We start from the raw sequence: 16,414 nt of genomic DNA, 5'->3' as shown, positions 1-16,414 counted from the left end.
TCCAGGGAAAACATAAATCACTTGTAAATAAGGCAGTGGTTCCCAACCTTTTTTGGAATGTGACAACACTTTAATATCATGAATTTTTGGCGCCCCTAAAAACTTTTTTTAGTCTTTGATCAAGTTTATGATACTGTATTACAAATACAGAGTTATTGTTATTATTACTATTAACATGATTTACATTTGACAAAGTCAAAGTATAGAATACAGTTGTTTAAGATTGTGTGTTGTTTTAATTTGTAAAATAACAATAATTAAGAAATTTTAAAAATACATTTTCAATCAGTAATTGTCTTTATTCTTTATCAATTACGAGGCATTTCAGGGGACCCAATTTAAACTCCAGGCAACCCCACCTGGGGCCTCTACCCCAAGGTTGGAAAACACTGAAATAAGGACACATTGTAAAGATATTGTTTGTTTTTTTTGTTTCTTTTAAATAAAAACTGTATTCTTCATGTCCTGTCCAGATGATACTATACGTAGTCCTCGAACTAAAATGAGTTGGTCAACCTTGTCCTAGATTATACATTTTGATGGCCTTTATACTTCCTCCCTGTAGATGCCAAGCGAGTATGAAGCCAATCCAGAGCTACTGTTGTATCGGATCACTCACCTCAACCACCGGCAGCAGTACCTGATCTGGGCCGCTGCTGTGACTACTGCGGGCCGTGGAAACTTCAGTGAGAAGGTCACTGTAGAGCCAGCAGCCAAGGGTGAGTGGAAATCTTCAAGAGAGATCCTTGATCCAAGAATTTCTAAGTCTAAGCTTTTTTTATTTCAGCTTGTTTTGCTGAATAGAAAAGTCTGCTCAGAAAACAGTCGATGTGTGTGGTTGAGCTGTGTTGGAATAAAGTGAAGACAGACTGTTGTTAATCATTGTGTGCCACATACATATACAATGAGACTCATGCTTTTTTTTGTATTGCTTTTTGTATTAACATTGACGATGTTGAAAAAAGACAATTCGCCAATATATTGCGATATTACGTCGTGCGATTCTCGTATTGATTTTAAATGCATCCATATTGATTTTTTTTTTTTTTAAATTAACATTTATTTAACCAGGAAAGTCTTTTCCACTGCAGGAGAAATTGTAACTACACAAAGAAGTGCACTAAAACCTGGGCATGTTGACCAGCTTGTGTTTTTACAATAAAATCTAAAAAGAAAGTATTAACTTTCTGCATTTATTTGTTGTTCTAATTAGCATAAACCTCAGTTAAGTTGCACTAAAGTCAAAGTTGGTTTAAAAGCCACAGGCAGATTGTACATTGAACATTGTGATTATTTTTTATTTTAAGTTATTGGCACATGGCATGTTAAAGCCAATGTTTTGAGTGTAAAATGCCAATAAAATATAGTTCATACGTAATGTTCTCATGAAGACATTTACAGATTAGTTGTTTCTTAAGTCATATATTTAAAAAAAATTTTTACTTTAATATCGGGATGTATTGTATCATGACCTATGTATCGGGATACGAATCGTATCACCAGATGCCGGGCAATGCACACCCCTAATTAACATTCTATTAAAACATTAACATTACCTCCCTTAAAGCAGTGTAGAAATATTACAGTGATGAGAGCTCGCTGTCCAAAGCGATGAGTTCAACCACCTTTTCTGTGATTTGAAAAAAAAATTCTTTTTTTTTTGTCTGTTTTACTCTATTGAGGGATGGTTTAAAAGTCTATAGTTTGTTGCTTTGGCTAGTAGTCTTGTTGTCGAGTTGGTTGGGTTGAATCAGACTTTGGCGCTGGCATCCATGGCAGGGTTGCCCAAGTCCAGTCCTGCGGAATCCTGTCCAGCATGTTTTTTTAGATGCTACCCTGGTCCTCCACACTAGACTGCAGAGGGTTATTTATTTATTTATTTATTCAGTTCATTTCTGACATGGTTGCAATCACAAAAATTCACTTTGACATTCAGAGCAAAATCACATCATCGTTTTTTTTTTTTTTTTTTTTTTTTTTGCCGGAAAGAGCGACGGAAAAAAGCAGTTTGCTTATCTAGATCCGTCCCCTGAACACAGATAATTTTATATCAAAGCTCGTGTTTTTCCTGGTCAAACATTCTTATCTTCTTCATACCACAATTTCATCTTTTCATTTATGTTTTTTTTTTCCTTTTTTGTGTGATGTGTTCTCGTCTGCAGTCATTGTTCCTGTTGTTACTCCTCCTCACTGTCCTGTGTTGCTCGATGAAGAGTTGACCAGGGACCTGTATGCGTGTAGGAATATCCTCCGGGTCTTCTCCTTAAATCTTGTCAGATTTACGGATTGTTGTCTCTACGTCAATAGTATTATCAGGCTTTCTGTTGATGTGTATCAGAATCAGAAAAGACTTTATTTCCATATATGTTTGCAATTACAGGGAATTTGCTTTGGTGTTTTTTAGTGGCATGAATATAAGAAACGTGAAAACATTGGGAAGTATAAATAATCAGTCGTCTTCCCTGTACATTGCATAGCTACTTCCATTGTAAATGGCTTAAACTTAACAATACAAAAACAGCTTTGATTCTGCTGCTGCTACAGCACTGAATAAGTTATAGCAGGATGTATTGCACACATGTATTTTTCCTGTCTTTTTATCTTTGTCTTATCATTATTTTATCTTTTATCTCCTGATTTGTGGAACCAAGGATATTTCAGTCATGTAAAGACAGCTTGTGTATGTTTGCCGGTCACGTTTGTGCTTCCAGTGTGAAAAATGATGAATTCACCTGACTGCAAAACAAATCTACCTACTGGTATAAATAAAGTAACCTGAACCTGAAGTCAGTGATATGAGGGAGTGAGTTTAGGGTGGGACTGTGGGTAACTCACTGCATCAGAAACATGTGGTATAAGGCTTCTAGAGGACATGCCTTAAGTACCCTGGACCTATGGTAACCTTATTATTGCAGATATTACATAAGTCTGTTTCCATGTGTCAAACTGTTTCAATGGGTCATATCGGACCCAGTTTTTCAAACGACCACTGATTCTTTAAAATGAGCTGAAGTTGGACCCAGCACATCCCTAAGTCGGTGTGATTTTCTTTATTTTGATAAAGTGGGTTTTTGGGTTTTACTGATTTTTGGTGTTATTGTCTTTTTGGTTTGTCTCTTCTTCACTTTTTTGTTGTTTTTGTAAAATATTACCAAAAGCTCAACCTGTCAGCCTGTGTTTAATAATTCAGTCATGGTTTTTGAACTGTGCCTTCTCTTCACATCTAAATTTACACATATTTTTGACTTTATACTAATAAAGTATGAAATAAATCAATAAAGTTCAGGAGAGAGTAGATTCACTTCTCAAACACAAAATGCAAAATGAGTTAAAGTAGTCAAACATAAGATAAACTATAATGTGGAAAAAGCCAATGGTGAAGCTGTGTGCTTAAAGAAATGAAAATGGCTGATAATGTTCTTTGGAATACAGGACAGAAAGAATAAGCAAGCTAGTATGAATAGAGTGCACTTAGAATATTATATTAATTTTCATCATCTGCTCCTTTGCTGTTCTTTTGACTTCTGGGTGCAAAAGGTTTACGTCTACTTGTGTGCGTCAGCTGATCAGGAGCTGTAAAAGGCAGTGTCCTCCAGGCTTGCCCACTCGATACTTCATTCAACGTTGTTGAGAGTGCACTAGAGCGGCCGCATTAAGACACCAAGCTGGAGAATGAAAGAGAGGCGCAAAGCATGGAGAGAAGTAACAGAGTAGCAGGGTTCTGTGCCTGAATGGATGGCTATTTATTTATTTATTTTTTCGTGTCCTCTTTCTTTTCTCGTGTCATATTCATACTCCTTTCTTGTTCACCGACAATGTCACATTAAGAGATTTCTTTTTCACTGGAAATTTCTGAATGTACAAGAGGCATGACTTTATAGGTAATTCACTGCAGGAGAAAAGTATCTTATTTATGCATTTACTTGATTTTCCAATTTTGACACTTATTACAATACGTTAATGAAAACATTGATTCACTGATTTGAGTTATTAGGGCCTTTGTTTTACAAAGCAACCTTTAGATGATTGGTAAATATAGGAAAAATACATTTTTGTTCCCAGAGGTGAAAGTAATAGAAGTACTCATGTTACTGTAATTGAGTTGCTTTTATGTGTACTTGTAGTTTTTTTGTTACATTTTTAAATCAGTCATGTTACTTGTACTTAAGTACATTTTAAAAGAAGTAAAGTATTTTCTTACATTTTTACACCCATCCCTTACTGGACATTGTGAAACTACAGAAAATGAAATAAAAAAAACAAATTAAACATAATGATCGGAAACCAAAACAGCGTTGAATGTCGGTTATTTTCTCAGTTTTAGAGTTCATAAATTCAGCTTTACTTAGCGTCTGAGAATTTTTTTATTTTGAATTGAATTGAATTGAATTTGAATTTATTTTTCGAGAGTCTTCACAATATACTAGAACAACCTTGAAAAAGACGTGTAACAATAGCGGGGGTTAAATTATGGAACTGCCTAAAGGATGAAATAAAACAAAGCACCAACATAAACCAGTTTAAAAAGCTTTTTAAATCATATATTGTGAGTAAGTACAAGAAAGAAGAGCAACAATTTTACTTAGGACAGCAATAATATATACTATGTATATCATGGTATAAAATATATTAACACTTAAACATAATAAAAGGTTTTTGTTCATTTATATATTGCCACTCTACATTGAATTGATGTAATTTGTGTCCTAAATATGAAATAGTACAATATTAATATTATGTACATGTCATATGCATTCATGTGTACGTACTGTATGTATATATGTTTGATGTGAATGTATAAACTGTATATATAAAACTTGTGCAGCATATATATTGAATGTATATTGTGAAAATAGTAATATAAGTTAAATATTTTTTGAGTGTGATATTATGTAGAGAACCTTGTTTTGTTTTATTGTGGTAGGGTAGGTGTGTATAAGCTTTGCTTCAACCTATACCCTTCATTGGTGTTGTTTTATTTTTTAAAAAAAAACAATTGTACACTTTGACAAACCTTTTATTTTATACAGATGCCTGGAAAATTAATTAAGATTTGGATTCTTCCTTTTTAAGTTTATACATAATAATAATAATAATGCATCAGTTTTATATAGCGCTTTATCATTGACACTCAAAGTCGCTTTACAGAATTAAGGCATTATTATTTCACTCCATACTTAGTGGTGGTAAACTACTATTGTAGCCACAGCTGCCCTGGGGCAGACTGACGGAAGCGAGGCTGCCATAGTGCGCCATCGGCCCCTCCGACCACCACCAACATTCACTCACACACTACATTCATACTAGGCAATGTAGGTGAAGTGCCTTGCCCAAGGGCACAATGACAGATCCCACTGGGTGACTGCCACCCCACTGTGGCACCTGGAATTCTCAGTGGTCTCCCATCCAACTACTAACCAGGCCCAGACCTGCTTAGCTTCCGAGATCTAACAACATGAGTTGTTTACTGTACGCAAGGAAACAGTGGCAAGATTTATTACCAAAAATCAATGTGGGGGGGTCAAAGAATCTACTAACTTTTACTTTGAGTAATATTTAATTGAGCTACTTTTTACTTGTACTTGAGCATTTTATGTATAAGTTACTTGTACTTGTGTACAATTTCAATCAAGTAACAGTACTTCTACTTCCCCTTTACACACTGCCTGTTCCTGTGGAGTGTAATTGATCCTCACCTTTTTCTCTTCTCCTGGCGTCCATCAGCCCCAGCTAAAATCCTGTCGTTCGGGGGTACCGTGACAACTCCCTGGATGAAAGAAGTCCGACTGCCTTGCAGCTCAGTTGGAGAACCTACACCTGCAATAAAATGGACCAAAGACAGGTCAGGAACCATTGAATTGGTCTAAAACGCAATTGAAAAACTCTGTATGGAATCATAAGGATTGTTCTTGTGATATTTTGTGTTATTAGTGAGGACAAAGCAATCCCACTGTCTTTGGATGGACAGCGTCTGATTTTATCCAATGGGACACTGGTGCTACGCTCAGTGAAAGCTGAAGATTCGGGTTATTACACCTGCACAGCCACCAACACACTAGGCTTTGACACAATCATAGTCAACCTCTTGGTACAAGGTAGGGAAACAGGAAAAGGGACAAAATGTCAACACGATATGAATTACTGAAATGTTTTGATTGTAAAAAAAAAATAAATAAAAAAAATAAAAATAATGCAATATTCTATTAGTTTATCATGAGAAAATCTTTTTCTCAGTTCCTCCAGACCAACCTCGTCTTACTGTCACTACGACCTCCACCTCCTCCATCACTCTGTCTTGGATACCAGGAGACAATGGTGGAAGCTCTATCAGAGGTACGTGGCTCCAACAAAGGAAATGTTGATTGATCTTTTCACTGTATGGTCACGTTTATTTCTTGACATGTTCTCCACTCATCTGTAATTGCCACTGTCTTGCTTTATTTTTCTTCCCAGCCGACATTTTGACAGAAAATGTGATGATTCCTATGTGCGCTGAAGGGTTTTCACGTTGCTCTGACATTTATTTGATATAATGGTAAAGTCATTCCACAAACATTGTTATGAAATGCGCGAGATGCCTCACTTTACATCTTTGGGCAAAGTGGATTGTTGGTAGATCAGATGATAAATCATTGAGTCTGAATAGGATTTTAAAGTAGCGTTTTAGGACGTAACTGCTCCAAGAAGGTCTTTCTAATGCAACGATAAAAGCAGCCACAAAATAAAGCTGGATGTTCAATATATTTATTTTAAATCTTAAGGACTGTAGTTCACACTGGATAGAGCGTGGAATATACTGTATATAGATTTCCGTGCAGAATTTGTAGATCTGCAGAATTACATGCAATTCATCATGCAACAACAACTAATATATATAACTTCTTGATGTGTATCTGTGGATATTGTTGATCGCTAAATCCATCTGTATTCTGTTGGCAGCTAGTATAGTGTTGCTGCTCCAAAGTCTTCCATATAAGACTATCACCTTCAACATATTCATGTTTAAAAGATATTTAGTTTAAAAGCGCACGCAGTGTGTCAGAATTAAATTAAAGTAGGTGAGAACTGCAGTTAACGTGTCGATAGCAAATGTTTGTCTGATTTTTTTTGTACTGCTTGTTCTGTCCTCATCTTCTCGGTGACAGACAAAAACTTGCAAACAGTTTGCAACCGTCACATTTTAACCCTTGGATTATTTTGAATCTAATGCACAATCTGTTGGAGAGAGAATGTGGATGAAATCTGGTATAAAGAGCAAAATCCCAGTGAAAGACATTCAGATAAAAGTCATACAGAACGGTAGAACAATTCCATGGTGGAATTGTCTCTCTACAGCAGCTGATTATACAAATCTAACCCTCATTTGCATAGATGCTCAGTCAGCGCCATCCCAGTGTTGGGGTTTGGAGGTAACTAATGGCGGCAAAGACTTGGAGCAGATAACCATCCTCCCACTGTGGCCTGGCCGTGTAGGAGCACACTGACATCTAGTGGAATTTAGAAGTATTTTTTGCTGTGGAATGTCAAGACTTGACAATACATTTCATTAGTATTTAAAATACACTAATGTGTTCAAATTTTGAAGGTTTAATTGGTTTCTATTATGGGAGTGTTTCTCAAATGGGGGTATGTGATGGTACTACAGGGGGTACTTGAGAGAGAGAGTGAGGAAAATTAACAAATGAAAGCATTACATATATGGGGTTTTATAATGTTTATTTTTAGTTAAAAATGATAATCATGCTAAATATTACCAGCAACTCACAAAACGACAACAAAAACACACAAAATCAGAGAAAAGTATACAGAATAATAAAAAGAACCGACAAAAAAAACAACAAAATGACACAAAAACACACACACACTAAGATTGAAAAATACTTACCCACGATACAGGAAACGACAACAAAGACACACTGGATGAGAGAAAAATACACAAGATCACTACAAAATACACAAAAATAACAGAGAAACATTTAAAACGACATAAGAAACAACCAAACAACACCAAAAACACAGAAAATAGGAGAAAAATATGCTGAATAATAAAAAGATAAGACAAACAACAACAAAATGACACAAAAAACACAATGAAGTGAAAATACAAAAGTCAGTCTTGGTCCCACATCAGGCCGGAGATGACCAGAAATAATAAAAACTGAAGAAATAACTCTATTAGGAGGCACTAAATACAGTTTTTTTCCACTTATTTGGTACTCGAGCTAAAAAAAATTTGAGAACCACTGTATTATGGTATATTTATTTAAATATTTGATGTATTGGTTAAAAAATGCATTAAGAGAACACTATGTAAAGAATCTGTTTGGGTTGTGTAGGTTTTGTGCTGCAGTACTCTGTGGACAACACAGAGGAATGGAAAGACGTCTTCATCAGTTCGACTGAGCAGAAGTTCAAACTTGAAAACCTCCGCTGTGGGACCTGGTATAAAGTCAAGCTGGCTGCCAAGAATAGTGTCGGTGCCGGACGCATCAGTGAAATCATCGAGGCAAAAACCCACGGAAGAGGTGAGACCACTGGGAAATCAGTGTCAACGAATGACAACTAGAGAAACACATGACACACGTGGAACAGTAGGAAAAAACTTTTTTTTTATTAAGGAAGAAAAAAAGCAATAATTCCATAAAAGAACCTGATTAATGTTTTCCATTATTAACCCTCCATACACCCTATAGCATATCTGTACAGTGATGGGGGAAAAACTTTGGACTGAAGCTTTTGTGATCAAGTGAATGATTATATATTAACAAGTATAATAAATGGAGATGAAGCAGAGATGACCTGGAATAAGATAATAGTAATAATAATAATAATAATAATAAATCGCATTTTTCACATTTTTGCAGGTACTTGCAATATCTTACATTTTTGTTTATTTGTATATATTCGTTTTCTTTGTAAATATATCACAGTTGTGAAACAGTAACCTTTGACTTTAGGAAACACACCTCAAATCAAAAATATATAAGCTGCAGAATAGGCATCTCCATCATCAACGCAACCTCAAGACAACATATATTTTTGCAATTTTTTTGTTTAAAAACCTATATTTCTCCAGATTAAATATGTTTTTATTATATGACTATTATTTCAGCCTTTTGTTAAAGGAAAACCAACATTTAAAAAAATCTATTTAGTGGTCATGATGAGGTTGAACAGAACTGAGGATCCCAACTCAGTTACCAAAGTTTAACTAACATTCAAGGTTTAAATGTCACACACTATCGTTCCTTTAGCCATTTAGTTGTATAGGTAATGCTTTTTGGCATTGGTTGTTATACGTAGAGTCCATTTTACTGATACAAACATTTAATTTGGAATCACAAACACATTCCATAAAATGTAATCATCTATTGTTACTACTGTACTGTGGTGGCTTTAAAACACAAAATGTTTCTGTTTATGATAAGCACACATCTGAATTGACTTCTATCACTGGATTTTATTCCTAATCTATATAATCTGCTTTCACAGAGCCCCAGTTCAACAAGGACCAACCTGTCTTCACACACATTAACTCGAGCCACGCCCGCCTTAACCTGCAGGGTTGGGCCAGTGGAGGCTGTCCAATCAGTGCAGTTACACTAGAGTTCAGACCAAAGGGTGAGTAGGAGCATTTGAGAATATTTACAACAAAACCTGAAGGATTAAAAAATAAACCTTTTTCCTGCCAAATCCGCAGGTACATGGACTTGGCAGAGTGTGCGCACCAACAACACCACAGATGTGTTCCTTGCAGAACTGCGTGAGGCCACCTGGTATGAGCTCAAGATGAAGGCGTGCAACAGCGCCGGCTGCGGCAACCAGAGCTCCCAGTTTGCGACACTCGATTATGACGGCAGTAAGTAGAAGACGATAAAAATGAATTGAAACAAAAACAGAAAACGATGAACAACTCAACCGTTCCTCTGTGTGCACAGGCACAATTCCTCCCATCAAATCCCCCCTGGAGAAGAATGACGATGTTAAGAAGCTGTTTTCTATTGGCTGTCCTGTGATCCTGGTCACGCTTAGCGTTGCGCTGCTCTTTATCATCCGCAAGAAACGCAAAGAAAAAAGGCTGAAGAGACTGCGAGGTGAGAAGAGATGATTAAAGGGGATGAGTGGGAAAGGAGAACAAAAATGAAGTTGGTCTTGTTTAGATGAATGTTCAATCATTTCCTTTATCACATTGTTTATATTCTTATATCGTTCTTAGATGCTAAAAGCCTGGCAGAGATGTTGATCAGGTAAGTCCTTGATCTTAATTGTAAAATACTAAGTTTTACTTTGGTTTCACTGAAAATATGATGATTTCTGTTACATGTGAGCAATTATTTTCCTTGCCTTCTGAATAGCAAAAACAACCGCAGCTTTGACACACCGGTCAAAGGACCTCCTCAAGGTCCGCGATTACACATCGATATCCCTCGAGTGCAGCTGCTAATTGAGGACAAAGAGGGCATCAAGCAAATTGGTGAGTAAAAAAAAAGGTGCACCCTTTTGGTTGTGGTGTAACACATAGATAGGGTCAATTGGAAAGAATGACCATCAGTTATGTAATAAGAGGAGGAAGTGGACCGAGGGCCAGTTGGCTGACCTGTAATCTCTCTGCTCTGTTAGGTGATGACAAGGCCACGATCCCAGTGACAGATACAGAATTCAACCAGACCGGTAACCCTCAGAGCTTCTGCACCGGCGTGTCCGTCCACCATCCTGCCCTCATCCAGAACACTGGACCATTGATAGACATGTCTGACATCAGACCAGGAACAAGTACGTGCTCTGTGCCTGAAACTGTACGATAAAAGTCAATATACTGTATATATAAAATTAGTAAGTAAGTATGAATGGGTTGGGTGACATTCTCCCTCATATCAAAACATAAGTGTATTCATTTTGTGGTCATACTTGTTACATTTATCATATTTCTTTTTGCTTTTAACCAGAGGTGTAAAGAGCACTGATATTACCTACTCAAGTAAAAGTACTGTTACTTGATTGAAATTGAACTCAAGTACAAGTAAGTCTTACATAAAATACTCAAGTACAAGTAACAAATACATTTATTTTTGGTAATAAATTTTGCAACGGTTCCCTTACATACAGTAAACATCTCATGTATAAACTTAAAAAGGAAAAGACCAAAATTTGCACAACTTAATTTATTTTTTAATCTATATAAAATTTGTTAAAATTAAAAGGTTTTTCAAAATGTAAAATTCGTATTTAAAATAAATAACACCAACGAATTCAATTCAAAATAAAAAATTCTTAGGCTCTAACTTTAGCTACATTTATGAACTCTCAATCTGAGAAAATACCCAGCATTCTATGCTCTTTTGGCGAGGTGCATTACATTTATTCCGGTTGGTCGGCTATGATGTGATGCATTTGATTGTTGTCTGGTCATTTCGTTTTTTGTAGTTTCACAATGTCCGTTGATTATTTTTCAACATAAACTAAGAATTTACTCAGTAACGGCTGGGTGTAGAAATCTAACTAATTGATTTTCTTCTTTAAAAACTAATTTAGGAATATAGTGAAAAAAGTACAAGTACCCATAAAAGCAACTCAATTACAGTAACGTGAGTACTTGTAATCTGTTACTTTCACCTCTGCTTTTAACACCAGATCCAGTGTCGAGGAAGAGCGTGAAGTCAACCCACAGCATCAGGAACCGTTATTCCAGTCAGTGGACTCTGACCAAGTGCCAGTCGTCGACACCAGCCCGCACTCTCACTTCAGACTGGCGAACCCCCCAACATGGCAACACTGTCACTGAGAGTGACAGCTACAGTGCAAGCCTCTCACAGGACACGGGTCAGTGCGTGGCCACAATGACACTTCATCACTCCCACGACATGTACAATTTATCTTGTGTTTTCAGTGGTAGTTGTGTTGTAACTCTGGATAACATGTAATCCGCAGATAAGGGACGCAACAGCATGGTGTCCACAGAGAGTGCTTCCTCCACCTACGAGGAGCTGGCCAGAGCATATGAGCACGCCAAGCTGGAGGAACACCTTCAGCACGCTAAGTTTGAGATTACTGAGTGCTTTATATCAGACAGCTCGTCTGATCAGATGACGACAGGTACCAACGACAATGCAGACAGCATGACATCTATGAGCACGCCATCGGAGCCTGGCATCTGCCGTTTTACTGCCTCACCACCAAAACCCCAAGACTATGACCGTGGCAAGAATGTAGCTGTGCCCATTCCACACCGCGCCAAAAGTGAGTCTCTTTGTTAAATAGATTGATGTCTTTTCGAACTTCGACAATGATAAAAGAACAACAGTTTAGAAAACAAAAAAAAAGAAAAATAATGATTTACAACAGCAGAAAAAGACCATTGATATGATCCACCAACACTTAATCACCTGTTCCTTGTCCCATTTATCAATGTTCTTAAAAATTTCATCCAAATCCATTCATGACTTTTCTAGTTATCTTGCTAACAGACTGACTGGCTGACAGATAAACGGAGGGTAAAACATAACCTGCCTCTTGGCGGAGGTAACAACAACAAAAAAACAACTGATGATTAGTGATCAGATTAATTCATAAATCATATCCTTCTTACATTTTCTTACATTGTCTTTCCAAAACATTTTATTTGATTTACTACTAAGTAAAACAAGAATAAAAACATCCTATCGTAAAAACACTATATGGTTTCCAGGCTTTCTAACAATATATTTTTAACTCCCCTGTAGGTGACTACTGCAACCTCCCTCTCTACATGAAATCGGACCCTTTTTTCAGGAAGCAGTCAGAGCACCATGACCCTTGTCCAGTGGTTCCACCACGTGAAGCCTCTATTCGTGGCCTGGCTCAGAGGGCTTACCACTCCCAGGGCCGTCATGTGACTATGGACTCGGCCAAACAGCAGGCCCTGGCCATGGGCCATAGTGGACTACCCAACCTCACTTCCCCAGAATCTTCTGCTGGAGGTGCTTGTGGAGGGAGTGGGGGTGCGTCCGCTAGTTCCAGTAGCTCCACATTACCCCAAAGGACTCTCACCATGCCTGGCTCCTCTGCCTCAGCGGCCCAGAGTGCAGCAGCAGCGGCCGCTGCTACAGCAGCAGCTGCTGGCTTGTCCTCTGGTGGGGGCGGGGCAGCAGGAGCTACAGGGGGGACCCTTGGAGGTGCCTCTTCATCTTCCTCCAAGATGGGAGGATCCAGAGACTCTCTGTTGGAGAGCAGCTCCTCAGGCTTACGCAGACTGCAGAAGCAGAGGGATGGAGGTGCAGGGGCTTACTCCAAGTCCTACACGCTGGTGTAGCCTGCCTTCACAGCGGCCTGTCACTGTAACTCTTGCCTGGAGCCTCTATAGAAATTTGGGGTGAGGAACATAAAGTGGATAGCTCCCCCATCAGTGCCTGCACTGTGTCAGGCTGCAGGTGGCTGCTCGGGTTCCTAATGCTACTGTATGTAAGGGTCAGAGTTGGATCTCCACAGCACAGGGGTTTGCCTTCCTTTGTCTGATTGCTTTTTGAAGTCAAATGACTTCTTTTTAAGAAGAAAAAAAAATCACCTTGAAAATCACTTGCCAAAACATAATTAGTTTCATTGCATTTTTCTGGCAAGGACACAGTACTTATGCACATAAGGCTTTTCACATACGCACTGTCTCTGTCCTGGATGGAGGCAGTCATTTATTACGACCCAGGTTGATTGAGTTTCACATAGTGTTGTGTTAAGTTGGTTATTTTTTTCTGCCCAGGAAAATGTGGACATATCACAGCAGTGTGCCATCACAGGATGCTTTACTGTATTCACCACCAGTCTCGGTGTTATCATGGTACGGAGAGGTTTATCTATTTTGGATATCTTCAGACAGGACTGGTCTGGACTGGTAACAAAATATCAGCTTTGAGACAAAGGGAAGTTTTCTTACACATGCAATGGATAAAGCAACGTAATGGTCTTTACAGATTCTTTTATAAAGACTCAAAAACATTGAAGATTAAAAATGTTAAGCATCATCACATTTTCTGTATTTTCAGATGATGGAAATATTGATGATAATCTTCTTTGCACTGAAAAAAATAATCCAAGTAACAAAAATCCACAAGCCTGTGAGTGAGTGCGTTTGAATGTGCAGGAAGTGTGTGTTTATGTGTGCGTGCGTGCGTGTGTGTAAATATCAATGTCTTCATGGGGCAGGCACATGCAAATAATGGACCTTTGTCAGAATCCAAATCTGTTTTGAGCTCAGAGGCTAAAGTCTGAGCTCTTTCCTGTAGTTCATTTTTCTGCAGCGATAATGGGGATGCTCACAATGTGAATCAATGATGCTGATCTGGGCCAGCTTTGGAATTTAGTTTTTGTCGACTGTGATTAAATAGATAGGTTCAAGACGAGAAACCCACAAGATAAGGTGAGTCTATAAGACATTTAATGTTTAGATAGCTGTGGTGTTTGCAAAGAAGGACGAGACCCTTTTCAATTCACGATGGTGCCACAAGACCATGATTCCTTTCTTTTGACTCATTTCAACAATTTCACCCTTAATTCTCTGCCCTTCCCCCATTCCCCCCTTTACCTTCATCTCGCCAATATATTATATCCATACAGTGTCACTGTGACCGACTGCTAGCGTACCAGCTTAGTTAAAAAGACGCATACGTGAGAGAAGTCCGATATGCACAGACGGGCCGACCTGCTGCTTGATGTTATTTGGTGGCTTGAGTGCAGAGACAAGTTGCAAGCTTGCATTTAAACTTCAGAAACATTGTGCAAGAAAAGCAGATTTTTTTTTAATTTTTCAACTGAGAGTGATGAAAAATGTACCAAACCAGAAGTAGAAACTGCAGGAAAAAGCAGAAACGAGCAGTCATCAAAAACAAAAGAAGTGTTTTTAAGTCACTCCGCCTCACTGAAATTGATTTTTAGCTTTATGCATGTTACTGTATCTTTTTGTTCTTTGATCTTCTTCTCCCAAAGCCTAATCCCATAATAACAAAGATTGTTCCAAAACACGAAGAGTTGCTCAAAATGTTTTGCGAAGGTAAAACATAACATCAGGGCTCTCGCAATAGAAAAAAAGATATATGTTTGTTTTCGAAAGTATGTACATATATATTTCTATTCAAATATATAGTAAATATATCAATATTGAAATAAGCAGAGACATATAAAAGCGGTTCTAATTGAAAATATATATAAAAGATCACAAGACAATCGTTCAAAGTGGGAAAAATTGCAAGATGGAATAGAAGAGGAAGAGGAGAAAGTGTTAAACGGGTAGCACAAACATGAATGAGATCTTGGAGAAAAGAGAGTGGTGTGAAAGGACCTGAGATGGTGAAACTGCGGTTAGTGGAAGGAAATAACCTGCTTGAGATTTTATAAATGTATCACCTGCAGCTGAAAGGACAAGCACAGTCAAGTCAAAGTATAGTGTGAAATTGTGTTGCTGGTTTACCGTGGACTTTGGCTCCAAAGGTTCTGTTACAAAAAGAAGCCACAGAATGAAAACCACCTAGACTGAGAGTGAGCCTCTTGTATCATGTTGTACTGAACCTTCCAAAGGTGTTCACAGATCAATGCCACTACCTAATGGCAACAAGTGAAATCTAACAAAAAAAGTATTTCTGTTTTTTTTTCTTTTTTTTTTCTGTCATAGCAAGTCCTTCTTCACTTCCAGGACTGCAGGTCAATTCACAGCAGAGAATTACAACCACTAATAAATGTACTCATGTTTCCTTAGTGTTTAAAGCTCTGTGAGAAAGATTTTACCTTCTTTCGTTTGCTGATGATTACGATGCCTTTGCGCTTCACCTTTATGTTCAGAGGTATGCACACAATTGTCTTTAGGAACGAAACAAGTGTTTAAGTTTGGGCAGAAACCTCTGCCCTGCTCCAGTCGTATGGATATCAGTTGGTGTGATGAAATAAACTTCTACCCTACCTACTTAACCCAGTTCTCCTCTGACGTTGTACATAATACACAGATGTTTTATCAGTTTACTTAAAGTAAATGTGAGGTTGTCTATTAAGAAAACTCAACCCATTTTTTTTAATTCCTAAGTTTTTTTACACCAATATGTGACAGATTAACTATTTACAAATGTACACTATTTACATGCCAATCAGGTGAGGCCCTGCAAGATGCAAGAGCCAAGCCTGAAAGGCAGGGGGACTGCCTATGTCGGACCGTAAGACGCCAGAAAGACCCAAGGGGCCCCGATTAAGCTCTGCAAGGTGCAAGGCTAACACCATCAAGGAGACTTACTGTAGGTCGACAAGTCCGTCACAAAGGAGACCCCCCACATAGGCAAAGGACTGTTTTTTTTCTTTGTTCAGGCATCTACCGATGAGCCACACCCAGCACTTGCTCCGCAAAGGAGGGACTGGCGGCTACATTTAAGCGGTAGAATTTAACAAAGGAGGATTCAGATCACCT

At 38.0% G+C, this 16,414-nt stretch overlaps 1 protein-coding gene across 1 annotated transcript in view; it reads left to right on the top strand.

The window, feature by feature from the left end:
• dscaml1 (Down syndrome cell adhesion molecule like 1) overlaps positions 1-15,927 on the top strand; it is a 110,332-nt gene extending 94,405 nt beyond the window's left edge. The window contains exons 22-35 of the mRNA XM_028464261.1: positions 566-719; positions 5,725-5,842; positions 5,932-6,095; positions 6,235-6,333; positions 8,337-8,525; positions 9,493-9,621; positions 9,701-9,859; positions 9,939-10,094; positions 10,217-10,247; positions 10,356-10,474; positions 10,621-10,773; positions 11,632-11,820; positions 11,929-12,237; positions 12,720-15,927. Coding sequence (XP_028320062.1) covers positions 566-719; positions 5,725-5,842; positions 5,932-6,095; positions 6,235-6,333; positions 8,337-8,525; positions 9,493-9,621; positions 9,701-9,859; positions 9,939-10,094; positions 10,217-10,247; positions 10,356-10,474; positions 10,621-10,773; positions 11,632-11,820; positions 11,929-12,237; positions 12,720-13,288 — 2,538 coding nt within the window. The 3' untranslated portion in view covers positions 13,289-15,927. The remainder of the gene's footprint in view (positions 1-565; positions 720-5,724; positions 5,843-5,931; positions 6,096-6,234; positions 6,334-8,336; positions 8,526-9,492; positions 9,622-9,700; positions 9,860-9,938; positions 10,095-10,216; positions 10,248-10,355; positions 10,475-10,620; positions 10,774-11,631; positions 11,821-11,928; positions 12,238-12,719) is intronic.
• The last annotated feature ends 487 nt before the right edge of the window (positions 15,928-16,414 follow it).

Source organism: Gouania willdenowi, chromosome 13, assembly GCF_900634775.1.
Source record: "Gouania willdenowi chromosome 13, fGouWil2.1, whole genome shotgun sequence".
In the NCBI taxonomy this organism is placed as follows: Eukaryota; Metazoa; Chordata; class Actinopteri; order Blenniiformes; family Gobiesocidae; genus Gouania; species Gouania willdenowi.
The sequence above is the reverse complement of the archived record's forward strand: the minus strand, read 5'-3'. Positions and strand labels throughout refer to the sequence as shown.